Raw genomic sequence first — 25,777 nt, forward strand, 5'->3', positions numbered from 1 at the left:
TTTCAAAGCTTTGGTAAGCTGAATTGGATTACTCACATTTTTATTTTTAAAATTAATCATTACCTTAAATTCCTCCCTATTTGTCTGTGTTGAAGTCCTTTTCTTATCGCTATCCGTTTCCGATTGCCTTCTAGATGTTTTCTTCCTTTTTACTCCATTCTCCTACTCCACTACTCCCGCCACTATTTTCATCCCCCATCTCTACTTCACTTCCGATACTACCGTCACTTCCTTCCATCAATGCGCCAGTCACAGTCCAGTGTTGCCAACCGCCTTCCTACCGGGCTCTCGGCCACAACCGCCTCCCTGCATGTCCTCTCTCAGCTTATGATATTTTATATAAACAAGGTTTGGGAGGAGCTGATCAGTCAATGAACACGGCTGGCTCTCGATCATAAAGCAATGAACACAGTTGTTTATCAATCACTAATCAACACAACAAACTTAGTACCAGCTCTATATATAATCAAGACTCCTTACCCTCATTCTCCGGAATTACCGCAAACCCACCTCCACCCCTTCGCCTCACTATTTAGCTCAGCACCGGGGATAACCCGGGTCAGGGCACGCCCCAGGCCCGGGGCTCCTTCCCCGGTCAAGGGACGAACGTTCCGAACTCGGGGGGTATTTCCCGAGCTCTGAACCTTCGCCCCGGGACAACACGCCACTCACGCATATTAGCAGTCCCACTTTATTGTCAGTGAGGTGAACTCGTAAACTGTAGTTTTGTGCTCTTTCATGAAGGAGAAAACCTCACACATTAACATTGAGAGGAAACTCTAAGTATGAGTTCATATTTGTGTTTGTTGTTGTTTTCAGGGTTTTCAGGGTTTTATGATTGACTTCTGATTTCAGGTTTAAATGTTTGTCTGATCAAAGTGTTTTTAAATGTTCTTTTGGCATTCTCTATTACATTTCTCTAAAATCTACATAAAATCTATAGTTCATTTCTCATCTGTTTTTATAATCTTGAGAGTGAGAATAAATCATGTCTGAAAAAACACAATTATCTCAAATAAAATAAACTATAATAGGTTAACTCCATTCTTTCTATCTGTGTTTCTCTAACTCAAGTATGAAAGAGTGTTTGTGTTTTGTGATGGTTGTGAGTTTGTGATGTAAAGTTGTACACAGTTATTTTATCTTGTGAAACATTCTGTTCTGTCACAAACCTTCATTAGACAGTAAACACATCTTAAAGATCTCTCTATAATAAATCACTAAATGTGTCTCTATCAGCTCAACTGAAGAAGTCTTTTCATGCAGCTTCCTCACACTATGATAAATACATGAATGTTAATGTAAAACACAAAAATAATGAAAAATCACTTACATTATAACAAACCCATATGACTTTACTGCTTTAGTGGAAGAAAAGAGGAGAAATTTAGATTTCAGTTTAATCATTGTTGATGTTGATGTGTTTTGTTTCATGAGTGAAAGTAAACACACAAATGTTAAAGCAATACATTAATGATTTCTCCTCGTTTATAAGTTAAATCTGTTAAATTAGTTGTAATAATGTTTGTATAATGTTACGCTGTAATGCTCGTTTACTACCAGCAGATGGAGAAAAACATCAAGCGATTGATCTTCTTGTCGGTGATGTACCATTTGGAATAAGAAAAAGGATCAGAAACAAATCAATATTTTTGAAAACTGGTTTGAAAAGAGAATTGTTTTGGTTAAAACAGCTGATCAAAGAAGATGGTGTTTTATACAATTATACGAATTTGCTCATATGCAAACTTTTTAGTCAATCCTATCTAATATTGTTTGGTTTTACAGGCAATTAAGGAACTTTTGAGGCTATTAGAAGGAAGTAATAATTATTCTTTACAATCAGTTGAAGAATTTGCTTCTTTATTATGTTGCAGGGCAAGGATTTCATACGTTTTGGATATAATAATCTAAAAGTCTTCAATCTAAACTTGCTGTTAATACTCGTTGGAATTCTTTAGCCTATTAAAAAATTTCTTGATTGGAGTAAAATTTGGATGACACCACATGCATCACAAATAAAGTGAAAGAAGTTACATATAACATTTTTCATTAGGTTTACTTAATTCACTTATGGTACAGCGTTTTAAAGTGAATATAGAAGATATTTGTGTCTTTTGTAAAATTTCCCCATATCATTTATTTTGGGGGTGTCAAACCTTTTTTTGGAAAGAGCGTATATTTACTCACAAAGAAAAGTTATGAAGCCTGTTAGCTTTGAAGAAATTGATATTATGCTAAAATGTTTTTCGTTTAATGATGATACTAATATTCTGTTTATGCTTGATTTGATTATAATTGCCCGTTATTATATTCATAAAGTCAAATGGAATGAAAATAAATGCCAATATTTGAAGAATTTAAAATAGAAATTAAAATATATTTAGAGACAATATCAAAAAGCTAAAACTTGAAATGAAAGACTATACGGTTGTTTAAAAAAATGTTTTCATGTAAATTGCCTTTCCTTTTTATTTGTATTTTTCTCTTCCTCCCTTGTTTTTTATTTTGTTTTCATATTACCCCTGAAATATAGCCTATGGTTATATGTACTCCTGTTTGTAAACTATATTGTGTTCTTGTTAATATTCAATAAAAAGTATTGTCGGTGACGTCATAGGTTTAAAGTGAAAGTAAAAAGTTTCGCGTTTAACTTTTCCATTCTCCATCTTATAGGGATGGGCTGATTGGATTCCTCACCACACCGATCATCTAACGGATTACCAGTTATTGTCTCTTGCGTAGTTGATGTTAAAGTTGGAGGATTTATGAGAATGTGAATTCAGTCAGATTGTAAGTTCAGTTGTCACGAGACGCTTTTCACTTATTCCTTTTCAGTTTCTAGATTTATTATTTATTTGACAATTTTCATAAATGTATAACACATCTTAATATTAGCGTTGTTTATTGAATGTTTTGCGCTGTTCGTGACTCTTAACTTAACTTGTGTTAATATTTTGTTAATGTGAGGTAATGTTGTGTAGTTGTGTTTAAGACGAGGTGGGCATCAAAATCTATTTCGCTACAAACTATATACTGCTGGCGCATGAAATGTAACAAAATAAAATACAAAATACTGAGGTGAAAAATGTATTTAAATAAAATACAGTAATTCGTATTTTGAAAATACAAAAATACTCTCACAATAATCTTAAGACTGTTTTTATTACTGAAAGGTCAATAACACAAATATGAGAAATGTGTAGGCTACATTCAAAATGGCGAAGTAGCTAAATAAAAAAGCATGGGAATTACCCTAAATCTCTACAGGGCCTGAAATAGCTTCTTACGTAAATGGCATGTTTATCTAAGTTCACATCAGTTGTGTGATAGGCTGCCAAAACGTGGCATCGTATCACTGTTACTCTTCTCGTGCCTTAAAGGCTTAAATAAACATAGAGAGACATTTCCTCACAAATGGCTTTAAGAGAAGCAGCGCCACTTCTTCTCTTGTGTTTACTTCTTGGGGGGAGCTCGGTCAACAGGGTGTCACGTGATTTTCATGCATCTAACATGGACATTGCCAACGTCAGACCGAAAGTATGGCAAAATCATTTACTATGGTGATAAGCATGATGATTTTTCTTAAATATTTAAGTTTTTGAAATACTCTAAATATACTCCCTCAAAATATGTCACAAACTACATTTTATTTTTTTCCACACCTGCAAAATCCACTAAAGTAATTAAATACATATTTAAAATACATTTAATTGAAATACTGTCCATGTCTGTTGATGATGCAGTTGTTTCTTCAACACTCAGGATTCATTTATCTGAATTATAATGTCTGTTTATTCACTTTGATTTTAAGTTTATTTTGTGTCTGAATGTTATTTTCATTCAGTATCAGTTGTGGAGATCAGATTGATCAGATTGATCAGATTCACCTCTGCAGCTCCATAATGGATCAAACACAAACATCAACACATGAAGATTTTTCTCCAGGATGCAGGTACTTTATAGAAACACTTTATTACACAACATTTATATTATAGAAAAATACTTAAGTGCTATTTTTAATTATGATCATCTTCAAAACATATTAGTAATGTAAATTAAAGTATTAAATATGTTGTGTGTTATAGTTCAGATCCTCCGAAGAGATCAGATTCAGAGTTCAGTTGTGTGTCTATGAAGAGTGATGCGTCTATGAATCCACCAATTCACTTTAAGAATGGATCAACATCTCCTGCTGTCAGGTATAAAACACTCTGAAACATGTGATTATGGCTTTTATATGATGATGTGTTTTGTTAAAGAGATGATAAATTATTCTTGTGATTGTGTTTAGTAAATGTTTTCTTCATTATTATACAGCACATGTTCACATAGAGAGACACATCTGTACAAACACTCAGTTACAGTCTTTATATTAAAATAGTGTAAATGAAAAAGTCATATGAAAGTTTTATTAACAAATGAGTTTTATAAATATGCATATTAGGCCTGTTTATCAGCAAGAATCTGTCGATACGGTATATATCCTGATGAATGGTTATGATAGGATAAGATCATCTGTGATACTGTAAGCGGGGTGATATTTCTTATTTTGGGAATAGAATAGGATATAACTTTAGGAAAACTGTCATCAAGAACATACCGCCATATGCAAACCTTAGCAAACAATATTTAAAGGTCATGGTTTTTTTTTGTGTTTTTAAAAGCTATTATTGTGTTTTTGGTGTGCAATATAACATTTGTTCATGTTTTACGTGTGATAAAATGTGGTATAAAATGGTGTTTTTTACACAATTTACTGATCTCTATAGCGCTGTTTTCACTGTCCTAAAAACAGGCTGATGTCTTCCTTGTTCTATGAAGTCCCTCCTTCAGAAATACATCATGAGTTCTGATTGTGTAGCTTGTTTAGTGTGTTGAGAATGACTTATTCCTGTGGGCGGAGTTTAGTCAAAAACTGTTCTAGTGACGTCATTAAAGCAGGAAGTAGAGGATTGTAGTCCAAACCGGCCGAAAGAGGAATTCTGTTAAAGAAAATATATCACCTGTTAGTGAACTTTGAGCTTTATCATTTTACAGATATTATTTATACACTAAGAGCAACATTACACACTAACTAAAGTTTGAAAAACAGGATCAGAAAGAATGTGACCTTTAACTTGTTGTGTTAATTTGCTCCAGAGTGAGTTAACAACCAGCTCAAACCCGTATAATACTGAACAGTTTGACCAGGACCCGTGCAGAACCAAAAATGCCAGAAATGTTATTCCCAAACCCTAGCTGGATCAAATCGGCACATTTTCCACAACACATTGCTATCAAAGCAATAAAACAAGTTGTAAAAATAAAACATTGTCTTATCAGAGACACAGCTACTGATATGTTTGTCTTGAACAATCCATTAAAATCATGAAAATGACTTGACATCCATGCATATAAATGAAGTTTATGGCTTTATATGGACATTGGGATTTAACTTAATACATGTCAGGAGTGTGAAAACCAACAAAATTTAAAATAGAGGATGTCAAGAAAGCCTTGAGAGAATTTGGCAAAGAAAATTGATGGAATGGCTGAAAATGTGGGCAAGATAATGTGAAGAAATTAAACAATCTACTCGCACAGAAGGATGAGAAAATTGGAGAGTTGGAAAAAAGAGTTGATGACTTGGAGCAATATATAAGAAAAGAAGATGTGGTCATCAGTGGCTTAAAAACAACCCACCGTACCTACTCCAATGTCATCCAAGAGGAAAGCAGCGAAGTTGATCTAACAGAGGGAGAAATATACACGTTGGAGGAGCAGGTGATTAAGTTCTTTAACAGCAGGGACATCTCTATTCACAAGGACAGTATCGCTGCTTGCTATACCCTCCCCAAAAGAAACAGACAAATGGAAAGATCCATCATTTTGAGATTTGCAAATAGAAAACAGAAAATAGAACTTTTGAAACAAGGAAAAAAGCTAAAGGATATGCAGGTGTATGTGAATGAACATCTCACAAAAAGGAATGTTAACTAGCTAAATGTGGCGTTACAAAAAGGGGGGGGGGTTAGTTTTAAAGAGAACATACCCCCAAAACACTGACTACGCCACCCTGGGACTTACACCCATACACATAAGGACACCCAGGTACGTATACAATTAAGCCAGAGACAAAGTTCAATTTAAAAATAGACAACACTTTATTTCAGTTATAAAACGCAATTTAAAACACATTCATACTTAGGAAGGGGGCAAATTATAATGGCTGCTGAGGCTTACCGGTGGAGGAAAAAGGAGTCACAAGGGCTTAGGGAAATAAAAAAAATAAAAAATAAAAATCACCCAGGTGATATAATTGAAATACAATAAATCACAGAAAAGAAACTAATAAAGCAAAAAAAAAAAAAAACTATAAATGGAAATACACTTAAATTACTTTGTACTGGCACAGAAGAAAAAAAAAAATCCCAACAATAAAGACAAAACACTTCACTAACCAAATTATAACAGGAAGCAAACCCCTTCAGCTGTATACAAACAGTTAAAATATTAGCCCACATAAAACAGGGAGCTCGCCTATTCAAACGTATGGCCGCAAATGGACCACTGGCCGTAGAGGCTGGAAAGCAGTAAGGTTGGTGACACAATGTTCAAAATATGTTCATCGCTAAACAGCAGCAATCCAACTGGCATGTAGTACTCGAATAGAATAACTGAGGTGACAGCAAGACATGCACGTCACACCCAGTACTCCAAAGCGGTTGTTTTGCGATTAAATGGAGTAATTAGTATAATGTTCTCAGCATGCACGTACATGAGCAACAGTCCAGGGCAGGCGTGCAGATTGAATAAAGTGTCTAGTGAAATGTTCTCAGCACGCACGTGCACGAGCAGCAATCCAGGGGGAGCGTGCGACAGCCACGTAAGGTGGTTAGTAAAATGTTTCAAGGACGCATGTTTACGCAACCAGTCATCCGGGACAAACGTACAACCATCGAACAGCACAGCTAACACTAAGGTTGTTATAACAAAGTATACAGCAGCTAGTGAATGAATGCTCTGCAGCTGAAGTCAGTCTCTAGTTGAACCAGCCCGGTCTCTGTTATTTACAAAAAAAATTATTAACCCCAATTCAACCATAAATAAAGCTGGCACCAAGTGCCTACATACCGATCAGGCATCGTTTTGTATCACATAGGAGAAGCCAGCTCAAAGGGTACAAACAGTACAGGTAGCCTTCAGTAACATCCGCTTTTGAATGCGTTGAGCGACCGTGTAGAGGATTAGCCGGAGATCTATGAACGTTCAGTACATAGTAAACGATAACGATAGCTGGTAACAGCGAGATACACAGAGACAGCAGAGCCGCTAACCTACCTGTTGTGCAGCAGCAAAACGCACTTCCTTCACCAGTGAGCAAGACAGCAGTCCAAAGGACCACGACGTGTATTTATGGAGAGAGCCAGGGGCAGCGATTGGCCACAAAAATGTAAAGTAATTACAAGTTTAACTTGTACTGCCACATAAACATGCAAGGGCACTGAAGAAACATAGGAAAATCAATTCAACATGGACAAGGGATTGTAAAATTTGGATACGAACAAATGCTTCATCTGGTGAGGAGATGAAGGTCCTCCTAATCCCGGACCTCAAAGACTTGGAGAAATATGGCATTGTTTAGCCAACAAGAACATTCTCTTGAGACCCAGATCTATCTGATACAGGTTTGTTTCACAGATAAAGAGTCCAATTTGGTTGTGGTGAGCAGATCCACATTTACTTGGAACAACCTCATGATAAAGGGACTCACTAGATCACGTGACCTGTTGACAGAGATGGCCGCTTGAGTCTTGAGCTCCTCTCTTCGGCGTTTTAAATCATCCGGCTACGCTGTAATTTTGACACAAAACGGACGTCTTTGTTTACAGTATCTAACTTTTAACGGGCAATGGCTAAACGTCAACTCTTACCATCGTCCCCAGAGAAAAAACGGCTGAAAGACCCGGACGACGAGAAACTGCGCAACATGGTGGCTGACGAGCTAAAACTACAGCTCGGCGTTGTTCGAGAAATTTTTAGGGAGGAGATCCAACCGATGGTAGAAAGAATCGGCTCTCTCGAAAAAGAGATGAACGCGATTAGCAACAATTTTGATAACATCCAATCCGCGGTAAGAAAAGTGAAACAAGACTCGATCGAAGTCAAACAGTCCGTGGTTACGCTACAAGACAAGATGGCGAGGCTGGAGGATAAGAGCAGACAGAGTAACCTGCGTCTTGTCGGCCTTAAAGAGGGGGAAGAAGGAGACGATCCTGTGGGTTATCTACAAGCTCAGCTGCCAAGATGGATTCCGGCTCTTCAAAACAGCAGGATGGAAATAGAAAGAGCACATCGAATCTACACCGGCGATAGCAAAAGAAAGGGCCCGCGAACACTGATTTTCAAATTGCTACGATTCCAAGACAGAAACGCCATCCTTAAAGGAGCTCGCGCCGCAGGCCAAATTTCTCATAAAGGCAACCTGCTTTACTTCTACCCGGATTATAGTAATCAAACCGTTCTTGGAACGTCAATGGTTTAAATGGTGCAATCAAAAGGACAAAGTGCTTAGATTATTTAAGATCTAAAAAGGTGTCAGTTGCATTGATACAGGAATCTCATTTAAAAGCAGGTGACGTTAACAGATTTCAAAACAGGCATTATAAATTAATTTCCTCTTCCTCCTCCATTAATAAAACAAAGGGGGTGATGATACTTATAGCCCGTCATCTCCCTTTCTCACTAGACGCGGAGAAGGCCTTCGATAGAATCGAATGGGGATTCTTATGGGCGGTCCTTGAACACCTAGAAGTCGGTCAGGAATTCATTAATATGGTCAAAACCCTTTATAATAACTGCTCAGCCAGTGTGCTAACTGGCTCCATAATTTCCCACCCCTTTACTTTGGGTCGTGGTTCCCGTCAAGGTTGTCCTCTATCGCCCATTCTTTTTACACTTTCAGTAGAGCCGCTAGCACAAGCAGTGCGCCAGTCCTCGATTATTCGTCCCATTATTTGTGTAAATATCTCACACAAAATTTCTCTCTACGCGGATGACATTCTGCTCTATGTATCTGATATATCATCCTCAGTTCCTGAATGTTTAAACCTTTTTAAAATATTTGGTGCTCTATCCGGTTACAAAATTAATTGGAATAAATCCGCTTTAATGCCACTCAATGATGCAGCAAAACGAGAATGTCTCAATCTACCATCTCAGATTCCCATAGTCCAACAATTTACATATCTGGGCATCACCATCTCATCCCCAATTTCCCAAATTTCTAAGAATAATTATCAAACTCTGCTGAGCAAGATTAAAGAAGATCTAATCAGATGGTCCCCCTTATGTTTGGCTCTTCATGGAAGAATATCCACCATCAAAATGAACGTACTTCCAAGGGTTAATTTTTTATTCTCCACAATACCAATTGCACCACCTGCATGCTTTCTTAAAGAACTTAAAACGGCCATTAGTAAATTTATATGGAATAAGAAAAGACCCAGAATTAGACTTAAAACAATGCAACGTAAAAAACCTGACGGAGGTTTATCCTTTCCTGATTTTAAACTATATAAGATGGCTTTTCAGATGAGACCAATTAAAATATGGGTTAACCCTGATTCCTTAGTTACATGGCGCAGTATAGAAGCAAACATTGTCCATCCGATTCGCTTACAAGATCCACCATTTTCTGCCATAACTAAAGATTTTAAGAAAAAGCTTGGACCTATCATTGAATATTCTTTAGAAACTTTTAAAAACATTGAAAAAATCAAGGGAGGTCCCTTCTTATATACAAAATCTACACCTATATGGCACAATGTCAATATACAGACTGGACATTTGTATTCAAAGCCTGGTCTGATTCCGGTATTTATACTTTAAATGACATTTATAACAACAAAGGCCTTGAGTTGTTCCAAGATTTAAGCATAGAGTTTTCTATACCTGGATTTTCTTTTTTTTATATTTAAGATTGAGATCAGCCCTTAAAGCATATGGTGTCCCCTGGTCCTCAGAGTTACGGATACACCCCTTATGGGATTGGCTAGACCTTAAGATCCCTACCAGTGGCTTAGTATCCAAAGTCTACGACTCAATTCTTTGTTCTCAATATTCATCTATCTTACCCACATATTCTTGGGAACGTGAAGACATAGCCAAACCCGACTGGGACAATGTATGGGGAAATTGTTTCACTGCCTCTAAGAATTTGGCACACCAGATGATCCACTACAAATCTATTAATAAGGCCTATCTTACCCCAAGTGTTCTGTACAAGATGAAGTTTAGAAATGATCCCTATTGTCATTGTAAGAAAGGTTGCATGAATGTTCACGGATGCGCATCCCTGGCGCATAGTGACGCGCTCCAACGCAGCCTAAGCGCTTATTAGAGAAGGGAATAGCGCTCAGTTATGTGCGGCTCTGATCGAGACGGAGAGATAAGTGCGTGACAGGGATTGTGTTGCGACGAGATTTCCTGCTGTTTGCATAGTTTCTGTGCTTTATTGTGTGCGTCAGTGCCGAATAGTAAGTTTTCTTATTTGTCTTTAAATTAGTAGCAAAGATTATCGCGTCTTTTATGTTATATTGTCAGTTATCATTCATATGTAAATGAAGCTGTTAGAGAGCGCGAATCTTCTCATTAATCGTCATGGTATCCAGTTGATATTTGTGTTAGTTTACCTTGTACATATTTATTCAGTATTATTTCTTTATATTTGAGATTGTATAGTTTTAATACTTATTCGGTTATTTAACAATTCTACTTTACTGTATATTCAATGTTATCTGATACATGTGCATTATTGCTAGTCACGTTTTAGAACATGTGACGCCATTTCACGGTGTCTTGTATACTTTTGCAGATTTAAACTTAATTACAGCTGTTAATGCTGGTTATTCAAACAAATGTATAATAATGTTCTTTTATAATGCTTTTATTCTTGTTTATTATTTGTTGTTGCACAACCACACAAACACAGATATAAGTGCATATTAATCGAAGGTCCATGCCTACTGCAACTGTGAATTAAACACCCATAATCTAATTATTCATCTGGTTCTTGTGTTCTGGCCGACACCCGGGAGGGATTATCACATAACAATAGGCCCAGCAATACATTAAAATACAGTCCTTTTAAGTCTCTTCAATATTGTGGTACTTCGAGCCGGATGGGTGGTATTCTCTCTCAAAAAGATGGAAGATAGAGCTTCAACCAGACCTAAGCGGCGGACTTACCCACCACGGCATTATGAGGCATACGAGATGGGGTACGTGCTGCCACAAAGACAATCTTCTGAATCAAGGATCAGTAGGCATGGGCTGGAAGATGATTTATATTCTCATAAGGAGGCAGCTGCTGAGATAACTCGCTTTCCCGGTCATCAGCCGTTAATAGATGTTAGTTATGAAGAGGAGGACACGTATGCTGAAACGAAACAGAGTAAATACAGACCTGTTCCTAAGAGTCAGCTATATGATCAGTGCCCAGAAGTGATACCTACCGAGAGAAGTAGAGATTTCACTCCACAAATATGGTCTACAACAGAGCGACGTTTACCTCCAGCCATACATACAGACCTTATGGGAAGCAAAGAAGATGATTTGAGTGCTGCCTTAACAGAGCTCAGAGAGGCTAGATCGGAGTTGAAGTTACTCACTGAGACATTGCGCAGGCTTAAGCAGACCACTCCACCAGATACAACACGCTATACGTCCAGTGCATATGACTCGCGTGCGCCTGTTCAATTTTCTATATCTCCTTTAGATTATGGATGTGTTCCTCCTCCAAGTGCAGAATTCATCAGCGGTGAAGAAGCTGGTGAAGAAGATGAGGTAGACTGGCCCGACCCTCCTCCATGGCCAGATCAAGAGGGTTCAGAGACACGGCCACAGCCCACAGAACCCGTTGTTACTATCTTAGAGAGGATGATGAGTGAACTGGAAGTCTTAAAGCAAGCTGCCACCTGCCAGAAAAGACCGACCACAGCCCTACCAGACAGCCATCCTGTTAGAGACTCCTATGCAGGCAGGGTGCTTCTGGGTCATTCGAGTCAACAACGAAGTCTTTATCATCAGACTCCTCTCAGACCTTGTTCAGTGCATAACTCGGAGCAGTATGAGAGTTTCCTCCAAGGTGTGCATGCAACCACATCACAGCCATATCTACCGAGGGCCCATCCTAGAACCTCAACTGATATTCGACATCAGATTGCTTCACCATCTGAATCAACATACAGAGGTCCAATGCCGACGATCCCATATTTCAGTAGGAGAGACCCCACGAGTTTGCTAGATTAAAGATATCATTGTGCAACTTACTACCCTCAAATGGAACAGAGCTGTTTAAATACCAAATACTAGTGGATCACCTGAAACTGGAAGAGGCAAGGCTAATAGCAGATTCATACCTGAACTCTCCCACACCTTACAGTGACACAATGGCAGCTCTGAATCAGAAGTTTGGCCAGCCCCATCAGATGGTATTGAACAAAATAGCCAGTGTTATGGATTCACCTGACATACGACGGGGTGATCAAGCTGCCTTTGAGAAGTTCGCCCTGCAGATTCAGGCTCTAGTGGGCATGCTTAAATCCCTCGGCCCCACAGGAGAAATAGAGCTACAGTGTGGGTCTCACGTGGCACGTTTACTGAGCAAGTTACCGACAGAGATGAGAGCCGAGTTTAGACGCAGCAAGCTCCATCTTCCAGGAACCACCTACACGCTTAGTGATCTGTCCGACTGGTTGCAATATGAGTCATGGTGCCAGGAATACGATGGTTCATCACAAGGTAGGATCACCAAGGAGAAACAGGGGACTAGGAATGAGCCTCGCCAGAAGAGGTGGACTGCTACTGTGTTACATGGATCCCGAGAGGCTATGGTTACTGAAGTATCCCCAGCTCGTGTGAATCCCACCTCAAAGAATACCGTTAAGACATACTGTCCCTTCTGTACTAACTCGGACCACTTCTTAAGCCAATGCACAGAGGTTGTAAAACTGAACAGAGACCAGTTATCAGAGTGGATCCGTACCAATAGAAGATGCTGGCGATGTGCTAGAGCTCACCTTTCTTCACAGTGCAACCTGCGGAAGCCCTGCAGCATTTGTCAAGGGAAACACTTGTCAGTTCTGCACGAAGTGAACTACAGGACACCTAAGGCGGAGGTCAAGTCAACTAAGGAAGAAAGTTGTCTGGTGAATACACCCTCTGAAGTGCTGTATGTGGACAGACCAGTAGATGGCAGCCGTGTGCTATTAAAGGTTATCAAAGTCCTGCTCCGCCATGGTAAGCGCACTCTGGACACATATGCCATCTTAGACGATGGATCAGAACGGACAATGCTCTTACCCGCCGCGGCACGCTACTTGGGCCTCCAAGGGGAGCCAGAAGACCTTGCTCTGCGGACTATAAGACAGGACATTCAAGTTCTTAATGGATCCATGGTATCATTTCGCATTTCCTCAGCTGATAAGCCCCAACACAGCTTCCTTATTACTGGTGCCTTTACAGCAGAACGGCTTGGGCTTGCACTTCACTCATACCCCATTGACAAGCTACAGAGAAAGTACAAGCACCTCGTAGGTCTCCCAATACAAGGATTCGAGCAGGCACAGCCCTTACTCCTCATTGGAGCGGACCATCCTCACTTAATTACTCCCATTAAGCCAGTAAGGTTGGGACCACCAGGGGGACCGGCAGCCCTTAAGACACGATTAGGATGGACATTACAGGGCCCCACTAGATTGGTTGAGCAGTCCATTCACGCACAACAGTGTTTATTGACCTTTACCATTCCCCAAGTATCTGAGCTCTTCAGAAATGTAGAGAAACTGTGGCAAGTAGATGTCCTTCCCTTAAGAAATGAGAAAGAGGTCACAAGGTCTCGTCAAGACCAGGAGGCTCTTCATATACTGGAAACAAAGACCACCCGAGTTGAAGTGGATGGAGTCTTACGATACGCCACCCCCCTGCTTAGGCGCAAAGACATACCACGTTTCGAAGCTCCAAAGGAAATGGTAATGCCCAGTCTCCGAAACACTGAACGGTCCCTCTCTAAAGACCCTGAGCGAGCCAAGGCGTACAACGCTGAGATCCAGAAATTGGTACAGGCAGGAACGGTGAAGAAATTGAGTCCTCAGGTGGTGACACAGCCGGGTGAATCGTGGTATATACCCCACCACATGGTGACTCACAACAATAAGAACCGGATTGTGTTCAATTGTTCTTATCGGTACCGAGGTCTGAACCTGAATGAGTGGCTGTTACCTGGACCCACTTTGGGACCCTCACTACTAGGAGTGCTGTTACGGTTCAGAGAACACGCTGTGGCCATAAGTGGTGACGTGAAAGCCATGTTTCACCAGGTCCGTCTGCTCTCTGAGGATCGTTCTCTTCTGAGATTTGTCTGGCGAGACATGGAAGTAGACCGAACTCCATCAGTCTTTGAGTGGCAGGTCCTGCCATTCGGTACTACATGTAGTCCGTGCTGTGCTACCTATGCCATGCAGCACCATGTTATCAGTCACAGCCAGCCAGAAGACAATGTGAGGTTTTCCATCGAGAGATGCTTTTACGTTGATAATTGTCTGCAAAGCCTCTCCTCACCTGACCAAGCTAAAACACTGGTAGATAAGTTAAGGAAGACTCTAGCCTCTGGTGGGTTTGAACTACGTCAGTGGGCCAGCAATAGGCCAGAGGTCATCAACCATCTGCCCGAAGAAGCCCGATCAGAAAATTTGGAACTCTGGCTCTCTCACAATCGAGAAGATAATGCTGAATCCGCCCTGGGCCTTAGCTGGCACTGTTCAACGGACACCATGAGGTACAAACATCGTCCAGTGAAGTATGATACTCCTACCATGAGGAACATCTACAAGGTATTGGCCAGCCAATACGACCCCCTCGGCTTTATCCTGCCCTACACTACCCGTGCCAAAATACTGGTAAGACAGCTGTGGGACAAGCATCGAGATTGGGACGATCCTCTACTTCCTCGTGATCTCTTACAAGCCTGGAGAGACTGGGAGGCAGAGTTACAAGTTCTGCCAAGAATCACTTTCCCCCGAGCATACTTACCTCCTGCCATGGATGAGAAAAGCTGTACTCGTGATATGCATGTGTTCTGCGATGCTTCGGAGCAAGCATATGGAGCTGTCGTTTACCTAAGGACAACAGACAGTCAAGGTCAGCCTTACCTCTCCTTTGTTGCAGCTCGGTCCAGAATTGCACCTAAACGACTGCTCTCAATACCCAGATTAGAGCTCTGTGCTGCCCACACAGGAGCTCAACTTACCAGATTGCTTAAACAGGAGTTAACTCTGCCAATCAGCAAGACTATTCTATGGACAGACTCAACCACTGTCCTGTCCTGGTTACATTCTGAGTCATGTCGTTTTAAGGTGTTCGTTGGCACACGGGTGGCTGAGATTCAGGAGCTCACTGATCGTAACAATCCTGCTGATGACCTTACCAGAGGTAAGAAGTTAAAGGAGCTGGTCATGGACCACCCTTTCTTCTGCAAAGCCCCGACAACTGGCCAACCTTACCATCACAAGCAGCAGACGAGTGTCATTCGGAACTTAGAAAGTCTGTATTCTGCGGAGTCACGACAATCATACCGGATAATGACCCACATATCCCGGATGCACTGCAGTACACTACCTGGAGGGAGCTAGTAGAGGCAACTGTGCAGATGCTTAATGGGGCGGCAAGTCAGAGCAAGACACCTAACGCTGACGACTACCGTAATGCTGAGATTCTCATTCTGAAAGGGGCACAACAAAATAGCTTTCCAGAGGAGCTTAAACTCCTACAGAATGAGAAACCAGTTCAACGAAGCAGTCGTTTACTCAAATTGTCTCCAGAACTGGACAAGATGACGGGACTCATTGGGGTAGGTGGTAGATTACGCCAGGCTGAAGATTTAGACCTGTCCACTGTGCATCCCGTCATATTGGATCAGCGTCATCCCACCACTAAGCTACTGATTAAAGATTATGATTCTCAACTCTGCCACCCCGGGCCTGAGAGAGTGTTTGCGGAGATCCGCCGTAAATTTTGGATCTTACGAGGTAGAGAAGCAATTCGCCGATACCAACATACCTGCTCAGATTGTTGGCGATGGAAAGCAAGCCCTCAGGTCCCTAAGATGGCAGACCTACCTAGAGCACGCCTGCGCCTCTATAATCCAGCATTCTATTCAACCGGGATGGACTGTTTCGGGCACTTTCAAGTAAAAGTGGGCAGGCGTACAGAAAAAAGGTGGGGAATCATTTTCAAATGTCTCACGACCAGATGCGTGCATCTGGAGATCCTCACTAACCTGGATACTGATTCCTTCTTAATGGCCTTGAGAAGGTTCATTGCCAGACGAGGAACACCAGCCCAGTTGTTTTCCGACCAAGGAACAAATTTCCGTGGAGGAGAAAGGGAGATACGAGAAGCCTTTGCAGCCTTGTCACCAGACCTCCAACTTCAACTGGCCAAGCAGAAAATTGAGTTTCACTTCAACCCACCTAGTGCACCCCACTTTGGCGGGGTTTGGGAAAGGGAAATCCGTTCAGTGAAGACTGCTCTGTACAGGATTGTAGGTACTCAAGCGGTTACAGAAGAAGTGCTACATACTGTTCTTCTGGAAGTTGAGGGTATGTTGAATTCCAAGCCACTGGGATATGTATCCTCAGACCCTAGTGATCTTGATCCAGTGACACCCAATGTTCTTTTGATGGGGCGGCGGGATGGATCCCTTCCCCAGGTGGTTTACCCTAAATCCGAACTCCTGAGCAGACGCCGCTGGAGGCATTCCCAGATTTTAGCAGACCAGTTCTGGTCTAGTTTCATTAAGAACTATCTCCCGAGCATGCAGTCCCGCCAGAAATGGCATGCCACCCCTGAAGATATTTGCCCAGGATCAGTGGTACTGATGATGGATTCTCAATTGCCCAGAGCATGCTGGCCTATTGGTCAGGTCACCAAAGTTTACCCCAGTGCTGATGGATATGTAAGAACAGTGGAAGTAATGATCAACAAGAAACTCTATATTAGACCTGTAGCCAAGCTAATTGTTCTCAAAGAGATTCCAGATGAAGCAGAGAACTAAGCTCCTTACTTGTCCCCAGTACTGGACTAAGCTTTAGTCAGGAGCAAATGTGTTATACACATTTGGGGGCGGCTGTAAGAAAGGTTGCATGAATGTTCACGGATGCGCATCCCTGGCGCATAGTGACGCGCTCCAACGCAGCCTAAGCGCTTATTAGAGAAGGGAATAGCGCTCAGTTATGTGCGGCTCTGATCGAGACGGAGAGATAAGTGCGTGACAGGGGTTGTGTTGCGAAGAGATTTCCTGCTGTTTGCATAGTTTCTGTGCTTTATTGTGTGCGTCAGTGCCGAATAGTAAGTTTTCTTATTTGTCTTTAAATTAGTAGCAAAGATTATCGCGTCTTTTATGTTATATTGTCAGTTATCATTCATATGTAAATGAAGCTGTTAGAGAGCGCGAATCTTCTCATTAATCGTAATGGTATCCAGTTTATATTTGTGTTAGTTTACCTTGTACATATTTATTCAGTATTATTTCCTTATATTTGAGATTGTATAGTTTTAATACTTATTCGGTTATTTAACAATTCTAAATAGATACTGTTATTTACTGTATATTCAATGTTATCTGATACATGTGCATTATTGCTAGTCACGTTTTAGAACATGTGACGCCATTTCACGGTGTCTTGTATACTTTTGCAGATTTAAACTTAATTACAGCTGTTAATGCTGGTTATTCAAACAAATGTATAATAATGTTCTTTTATAATGCTTTTATTCTTGTTTATTATTTGTTGTTGCACAACCACACAAACACAGATATAAGTGCATATTAATCGAAGGTCCATGCCTACTGCAACTGTGAATTAAACACCCATAATCTAATTATTCATCTGGTTCTTGTGTTCTGGCCGACACCCGGGAGGGATTATCACATAACAATAGGCCCATCAATACATTAAAATACAGTCCTTTTAAGTCTCTTCAATAGTCATATTTGTAATAACTCCATTATAGGTTCATATATACACATGTTTTGGGAATGTCCTAGTATACTTTCCCTATGGACCTATGTATCCTCCACTCTCTCGGACCTTTGGTATATGGACATACCCAAGGACCCACTACTTCTCCTGTTATTAGACGACTCTACTCTTAAGTTAAATACTAATCAAAAAAGGATACTCTTGGCGGCCAGTACGGCTGCCAAAAAGACTATTCTGAAACTATGGTTTGAACCATCCATCTCTCCAAACTTCATCTGGCTATCTTTCTTCAGAGACATTGTTCTATTAGAATGCACCACGGCCAAACTCAATGGTGCAAAGGATCGGACTATCGAAAGCTGGGAAGAAATGGCAGAAATCCTATTGGACAAATTGAAACGCTGATATCATTTTTAATGACTGTGAGGGCATTGATCTTAATTTCCTACTCTATATTGTTTTATACGATTTTCATCTTTGTACTACTTAACCCGTACTTTTGTCTATTTCTGGACGTTACATGTACACACTATGTGTGGCAGTAATCATGGCATCTGTTGTATATAGTTTGGATACATTTCCTTAAAAAAATAAAAAAATATTAATCCCAAAATAAAGGGACTCACTTTGAATTAGAAGGTTATCACTTACATTTTGTGAATAGAGTGAACAAGAGGGATGGGGGAGTTGCAATGTTTGTGGATAGTAGGTTAAAGTATATGATATATGACGACTGTTATTGATGACATCTGTGAGTGTATAACGATTGAAATTGATATGGGTAAAATGAAGAATGTTACTGTTAGCTGTGTTTATAGAGCACCCAACTCTGGCATTGAAAGTTTTAAAGAAGTGTTTGTGGCCATGGTTTTGAATGCCAAGCAGAAGGTTGTTTATTTTTGTGGGGATTATAATATAGATTTCTTTAATCACCCGCAAGAGAAGAGTTTATAGATGCAATATATAGTACAGGCCTATATCCATGTATAACCAAACCGATCAGAATTACCACCCACTCGGCAACAGTAATAGATAATATTTTAACAAATAAAATTAGTAGTAATTTAGAAAGTGGATTGTTAATAAATGATATTACTGACCATCTGCCAATATTTGTTATTCCATGAATGTAAACACAATAATTTAGATACCAGCAAAATAAATATAACAGAGGAGATTAAGAACAGATCACTCCCTGAATCAATTAAAAAATGACTTGCTAGCTCAAGACTGGAAGCATGTTTATGAAGAAGGGGACGTTGACTTAGCCTATAACTCATTTCTAAATACCGTTTTGACTTTGTATTATAAAAATTATCCAATCCAGCAATCAGAGATAACATCTAAACATCCACATAAACCCTGGGTTACAAGGGGTCTGATGAATTCCTGCAAAAAAAGAATACTTTATATAAAGACTTTGTTAAGTACAAAACTGAAGAGAAAGAAATTAAATATAAAACATATAAAAACAAATTAACAGTTATCTTAAGAAAATGTCAAAAAGATTATTATAGTAGATTGCTGGAAACCAATAAAAATAATATAAAGGGTACGTGGAACATTTTAAATCCTATTATCAGAAGGAAAAAAACAAGTATTGGATTTCCAAATGAAATTATTGATAAGGGTAACACAACTAAAAACATGGATGAGGTCGTGGCTGGCTTCAATGAATTCTTTGTAAACGTAGGCCCTAATCTGGCTAACGAGATAATCCCACCGCAAGAGGGTGATGTCTCACAATTTGTTGAAGAAAGAAATCCAACAACTATTTTTTTGAGAGACACTGATAAAACTGAAGTACTTGATATTGTCAATAACTTTAAAAATAAAACATCAAGAGACAGTAATGATATTGATATGTTTTTAATTAAACAATTAATTGTAGCAATAGTAGATCCCATAGTATACATTTGAAGAGTTTCGTTGCAAAACGAGATAACCACCGTTTTTTTAATTGTTCAGAAATCTTATTTTTTGATTGTGCATTCCAATTAATTTCAATGCAACTGCAGTTGGTTTGTTTTGTTTTAAACCTTCATAACTTAAAAAATACAGCTAAGTAGCACCATAAAACAAAATAATAACATGATAACATAATAATAAACATGTTTTGACAAAAATGTAAAAAAATGGATTTATCTCGTTTTGCAACGAAACTCTTCATTTCCAATCTCTCTCTGAAATTGGGTTTTTTCCCACAAAGATGAAAATAGCTAAAGTCGTTCCTATTTTTAAAGCTGGTGAACAGAATCTTTATACTAACTATAGGCCAATTTCATTGCTTCCCCAATTTTCTAAAATTCTGGAGAAGATATTTTCCACCAGATTGGACAGTTTTATTGATAAATATGAGATCTTTACTGATAGTCAATATGGTTTTAGATCAAATCGTTCTACATCTCTGGCTCTAATTGACCTGGTGGAAGAATTAACAACTAGTATTGATGACAAGAAGTTTGCTGTAGGTGTATTCATTGACCTTAAAAAGGCCTTTGATACAATAGATCATCACATATTGTTTAAAAAATTGGAAATGTATGGAATTAGGGGAATAGGACTAAATTGGATAAAAAGCCATTTAGAACATAGACAACAATTTGTGCAGATGGGAGAAGTAAAGTCAAAGCTCCAAAATACATTATATGGTGTACCACAAGGTTCAATCCTAGGACCAAAAATATTTATATTATACATAAATGATATTGTCAAAACTTCTGATTTGTTGAAATTTTTGGGAAACGAAGAATTCCTGAAGATTTAACAATTGAAGTACTGTGTGATAATACCAGATTAGAAAGAGTTTTTGAAAATTCCTTTCTGGGAGTAATAATCGACCATAAGCTCAGCTGAAAACCACAACTGGAAGTAGCTAACATTATTAAGTCTATGAAACCTTCAAAGGCCAAAGACGCGTATGGCCTTGATACACATTTTTTAAAAATACATAAGGATGTGCTGGTTTGCCCTATAACACATCTGATTAATTTATCAATTAAAATGGGAGTTGTTCCATCAGGATGGAAGGTAGCTTTGGTCTCACCAATTTTTAAATCAGGAGATAAAACAAACATTTTAAACTATCGCCCCATCAGTATCCTCCCTGTTGTATCTAAGGTTGCAGAAAAGTGGATTGCCAAGCTGTTGAATAAACATCTCAGCCATGGCCATTCTCTTCTGCATCCAATGCAATTTGGGTTTCGCCAATATCACTCTACCGAGACAGCAAACTGTGTTCTTATTGAAACAGTAAAATCCTTGCTTGATAAAACCACCTGTGTTGGTGCAGTCTTTTTGGATCTAAAGAAGGCGTTCGATACAGTAGATCATCGAGCCCTTCTGTCTAAACTGACTCACTTTAATTTCGATGAAAATGCGCTAGTTTGGTTTCAATCTTATTTGTCCAATAGAAAACAATCTGTGACCGTTAGTGGCATTAAGTCATCTTACCTTGAATGTTCGGCAGGGGTCCCACAAGGCTCTATTTTGGGACCAGTATTGTTCTCTGTCTATATAAATGATTTGCCAAATGTCTGTCAAAAAGTCCATTTTCAAATGTATGCTGATGATGCGGTTATTTTTACACCTGCTAAAAGCACACACGAAGCATCATCTACCCTTACATCAGAACTGGAGAATATACAGCATTGGCTGTCTAAATCTTGCCTATTATTGAACAAAAAGAAAACTGTAGTTATGATTTTCAGTAAAAATCCCATAAAACTGGAGCGGTCCAATGTGTTCCTGGGGGGAATGGAACTTGACATTGTGGAGGAGTTCAAGTACCTCGGTGTCACACTGGACCAAACACTCTCATGTAAAAAACACATTAAACTTACAGCGAACAGAATCAAATTCAATTTACAAAACTTTAAACAAATTAGACCATCGATGACTGTTTCTTCTGGTAAAATGTTTTTACATTCAATGATATTTTCACATATAGATTACTGCATTACAACCTGGTCACTCACTGGAAATACAAATTTAAAACCCATAGAAATGTTATTTAAACAATCTATAAAAATATTTGATCAAAAACCTCTATCATTTCATCAGTGTAATATTCTCGAAAAATACAATATGCTTAATTTTGAAAATGTTATTCATTTTAAAAATAGTTGTTTAATTTTTAAAGTTTTTCATGGACTTGCTCCACCATCACTCTCTACATACATTAAACCAAGGTCTGACCGAGGTTATTGTACCAGAGCTGTACTCAGAGGAGATATAGAAATCCCCCATAGAAAAACTACCTTTGGACAAACTGTACTGTCTATCAGAGGAGGTCAATTTTGGAACAGTATCCCAACAAACATTAGAGAATGTCCAACCTATTGTACTTTTAAAAACCATCTTAAACAATTTCTTAAAAGTTCCCAGCTCTGTCATCATTTTAACTAGTCTTTTTGAAGTAATATAATCTGTCTGAATGTGTGTTAATGTGATTCTTGTTTGATTGTATATTGTTATATTCTTACGTGATGCACTATTTTGTATGTTGTTGTTTTCCTGCCTCGGGACTACAGGTGCAAATTAGCATTTAAGCTATAACCTGGCTCATTTACAGTCTTTACAGTAATGTCAGACTGTTCATTAATGTGCATTGTCCCGACTAAATAAACAAATAAATAAATAAATAAAAAATTATATTGCGCCCTTTTTCTTCCTTATTTGTACTATTGTACGGAGGTGTGGGGCAATACCTATAAAACCACCCTAAAGACGATATGCACTATGCAGAAAAAGTTAATGAGAATAGTTTCTAAGAGCTTAATCCACTCATTATTCCAGATTATAACATCTACTGTATGTGCTGTCACTGTGACGGGTGACTTTTATCTTGACTCAGTTTATGTTAAATGGACTGTTTGACTGTAATGATTGCTCGTTCAGTGCAATGGGCTTGACATTAGCATTGTTTATTTGCTAACATCTCTGTGCTGTCTAAGCAAACATTTTTATATACGGTTCATTCATAAAAAATGGGATAAGGAAAGTGTAGAGTGTGATTGTGACATTCAAAACAAGAGACTGTTGTCATAGAAACTGAAGGAGCGCATGAGTCTGGACATCAGTTAATGCTGACTGATTCTGATCACGGCTGGGTGTTCTCAGATCGACACACAGCGTTAATCAGACCCAGAACCTGAAGTAATTAAACTAGGACTGACCTGGACCCAACTGATTATTTTAAACAGGTCCTGTACGGGTCCCGGGTCCTCCGTCAAGATCTTTACTTCTGGTCACTCTTGAAGTTTAGAGATAAGAAGACTGCTATGTATTGGTGGGGATGTAAACTGAAAATGAAACAACTGCCATAAATCTGATATGATAAAAATAAAAGAAAAAAATCTGTACTGCATTTTTGAGAATCTATACAGTATCAGCAAACTAAATATATATAATATACACGTGTATCGATATTTTCTTACACACCTAATGCATACTACAGATAAAAAAAATTCATTTAGCCTTAGTTGTTTTTTACAGCAGTTCAGAGGATTCACTGTAATCTGTTTATGTGTTATAGTTCAGATCATCAGAAGAGATCAGATCCAGAGTTCAGTTGTGTGTCTATGAAGAGTGATGCGTCTATGCCTCATCCATTGAACTTTAAGAATGAATCAACATCTCCTGCTGTCAGGTATAAAACACTCTGAAACATGATTATAGCTTTTATATGATGATGTGTTTTGTTAAAGAGATGATAAATTATTCTTGTGATTGTGTTTAGTTAATGTTATCTTCATTATTATACAGCACATGTTCACATAGAGACACATCTGTACAAACACTCAGTTACAGTCTTTATATTAAAATAGTCATATGAAAGTTTTATTAGTAGGTTACATTCACAGTAGGGATGGGCATTTTACAGTAATATAATATTTGAATATTTAAATGAAGTTTTTGAAGTTTTATGTTTTTTTTATTTCACGATTTCATAGAAGGCTTATAATTCGGAAAAATCCACAACAAGATAAGCTTATATTCTGTATATATTTGTTGAAAACATTGTTTTCATTTTTTTTAAATTGCCTGCAGAAAAATGTCATTAAAACCCCACGCAGAGCGAAGGCTGAGTGAAATCCTTGGTGTTTCAAGTCAGTCGTTAGTATGAATTCAGTTCTGTTTGATCTTACAGAAATCATATCAGACCTGCCAACCTTTACGCATTTTGCGTAACAGTTACGCATTTCGACACCAAACTACGCTGTTACGATTTGTCACTTCAAAATATGCGAAAAGCCATTGATGGCTTTGAGTTCAACTGTCAGTGCATTCGCGCACTAGGCAACTTGTCTATTGCCGTAAACGCATTAGGCAGCAACCTGTTGGGAAAAGAAAACATCGACCAATCATAGCACTAGTTTTCACTCTCAAACTCTTCAAAGCTTAGCGGAGAGCAGGGAGCCGTCAAAACGAATAACGAAAATAACGAATGTTTTACATCTCGGTCCATCTTTATACTGTCACTTGTTTTACAAGGGAGGATGGTTCTAAACACCGTTTTAAAGCAACACTATGTAGTTTTTTACTTTAAATAAAATTATTTCAGTGATAGAACAACTCTTAACTGGACAAATTGTACTGTTGCTGCAACCTGAGCTGCCTCCTAGCTGCTACAAGCACACTCTGAAAGTGGCGGTGGAGGGTAGAGCACACAGCCCCGCCCCTCCCCCTGCCTGCAGAAGAGTGTCTGATACCAGGCACTGTTGCGCTTTTCAACCACATGGGGGAGCTGTAAGTCATTTTTACATGGAAACTACATAGTGTTGCTTTAAATGTAAATGGGCAGGGTATGGGAATTGTGAATTGCATCCATTTTAATAAGCCTGCCAACCAGGGCGTCTAGACCCCTTTTACTGCTGCACGTGCCCCAGTGTAAATCTGTTGTACCCAGCATCCTATGTTGTGCTTCAAGTTGAAGTATATTCATTTACATTGCTAATCGCGGCAAAAAAACTGAGCTATATGAAAATTAATTCACGCTTGTAAACACGTTGCAGTCACACATTAACGGAAAAGACAAACTGGCGCGAGCACACAGAAATTGATGTCCGCGAGTGGAGCGTCTGTGTTTACTTTTTGTAGCACTCAGCCGCCGCTCACTCAGAAGAGCACGCGAGAAAACATGACAAAACAAAAGTAAGTTTCTAAATAATATCAATCTTATTCTTACTCGATTGTTTCTGGCTCCTGTCGATGTACATCTGATTTTTTTGTGCAGAGCAGAAAGTATAAATGATGAGGGAGGTAAAACGAACTATATGCTCAGCCAGTCAAAACCAAGTATAGAGGTTTGCATTATTGCTGAAAAAAATCAACACATGTTTGTGTACTCTTCTGTATTGTCAGATATGAAATTACTGTTTAGCACTAGATCTACTTTAACACTACATAAACAGTTGGCATCACTGGTGCTCATCAGTATACCAGCACCAGCAAGACCAGCATATGTTGTGTTTTGGTGACCACCAGCTAAACCAGCACCATACCAGCATGGGAATTATGCTGTTTTATGCAGTTTTTTCAGCAGGTTTAAACACTATGCAGATAATATACACAGAACAATCATGCACATATGATTTATTGTAGTAGCAGCTAAGTAATGTTATTGTAAATTTGTGTAAAAGACTCATTATCATCAGTACTGTAGAATGCAAATCTGCTAACATGCCATTTATGCATTAAAACATATTAATAGTGTTCATGTTAGGTATGTTATATAAAAAGTAGTGGGA

The 25,777-nt window shown here is 38.9% G+C and overlaps 1 protein-coding gene across 1 annotated transcript in view; it reads left to right on the forward strand.

Moving 5' to 3' along the window:
- Positions 1-1,545: 1,545 nt before the first annotated feature.
- Positions 1,546-25,777, forward strand: part of LOC129437206 (protein NLRC3-like) — a 211,271-nt gene continuing 187,039 nt past the window's right edge. Inside the window, exons 1-3 of the mRNA XM_073863418.1 lie at positions 1,546-1,607; positions 3,848-3,955; positions 23,563-23,676. Of these exons, the coding sequence (XP_073719519.1) occupies positions 1,546-1,607; positions 3,848-3,955; positions 23,563-23,676 (284 nt within the window). The remainder of the gene's footprint in view (positions 1,608-3,847; positions 3,956-23,562; positions 23,677-25,777) is intronic.

This window comes from Misgurnus anguillicaudatus, chromosome 24, assembly GCF_027580225.2.
Source record: "Misgurnus anguillicaudatus chromosome 24, ASM2758022v2, whole genome shotgun sequence".
Taxonomy (NCBI): Eukaryota; Metazoa; Chordata; class Actinopteri; order Cypriniformes; family Cobitidae; genus Misgurnus; species Misgurnus anguillicaudatus.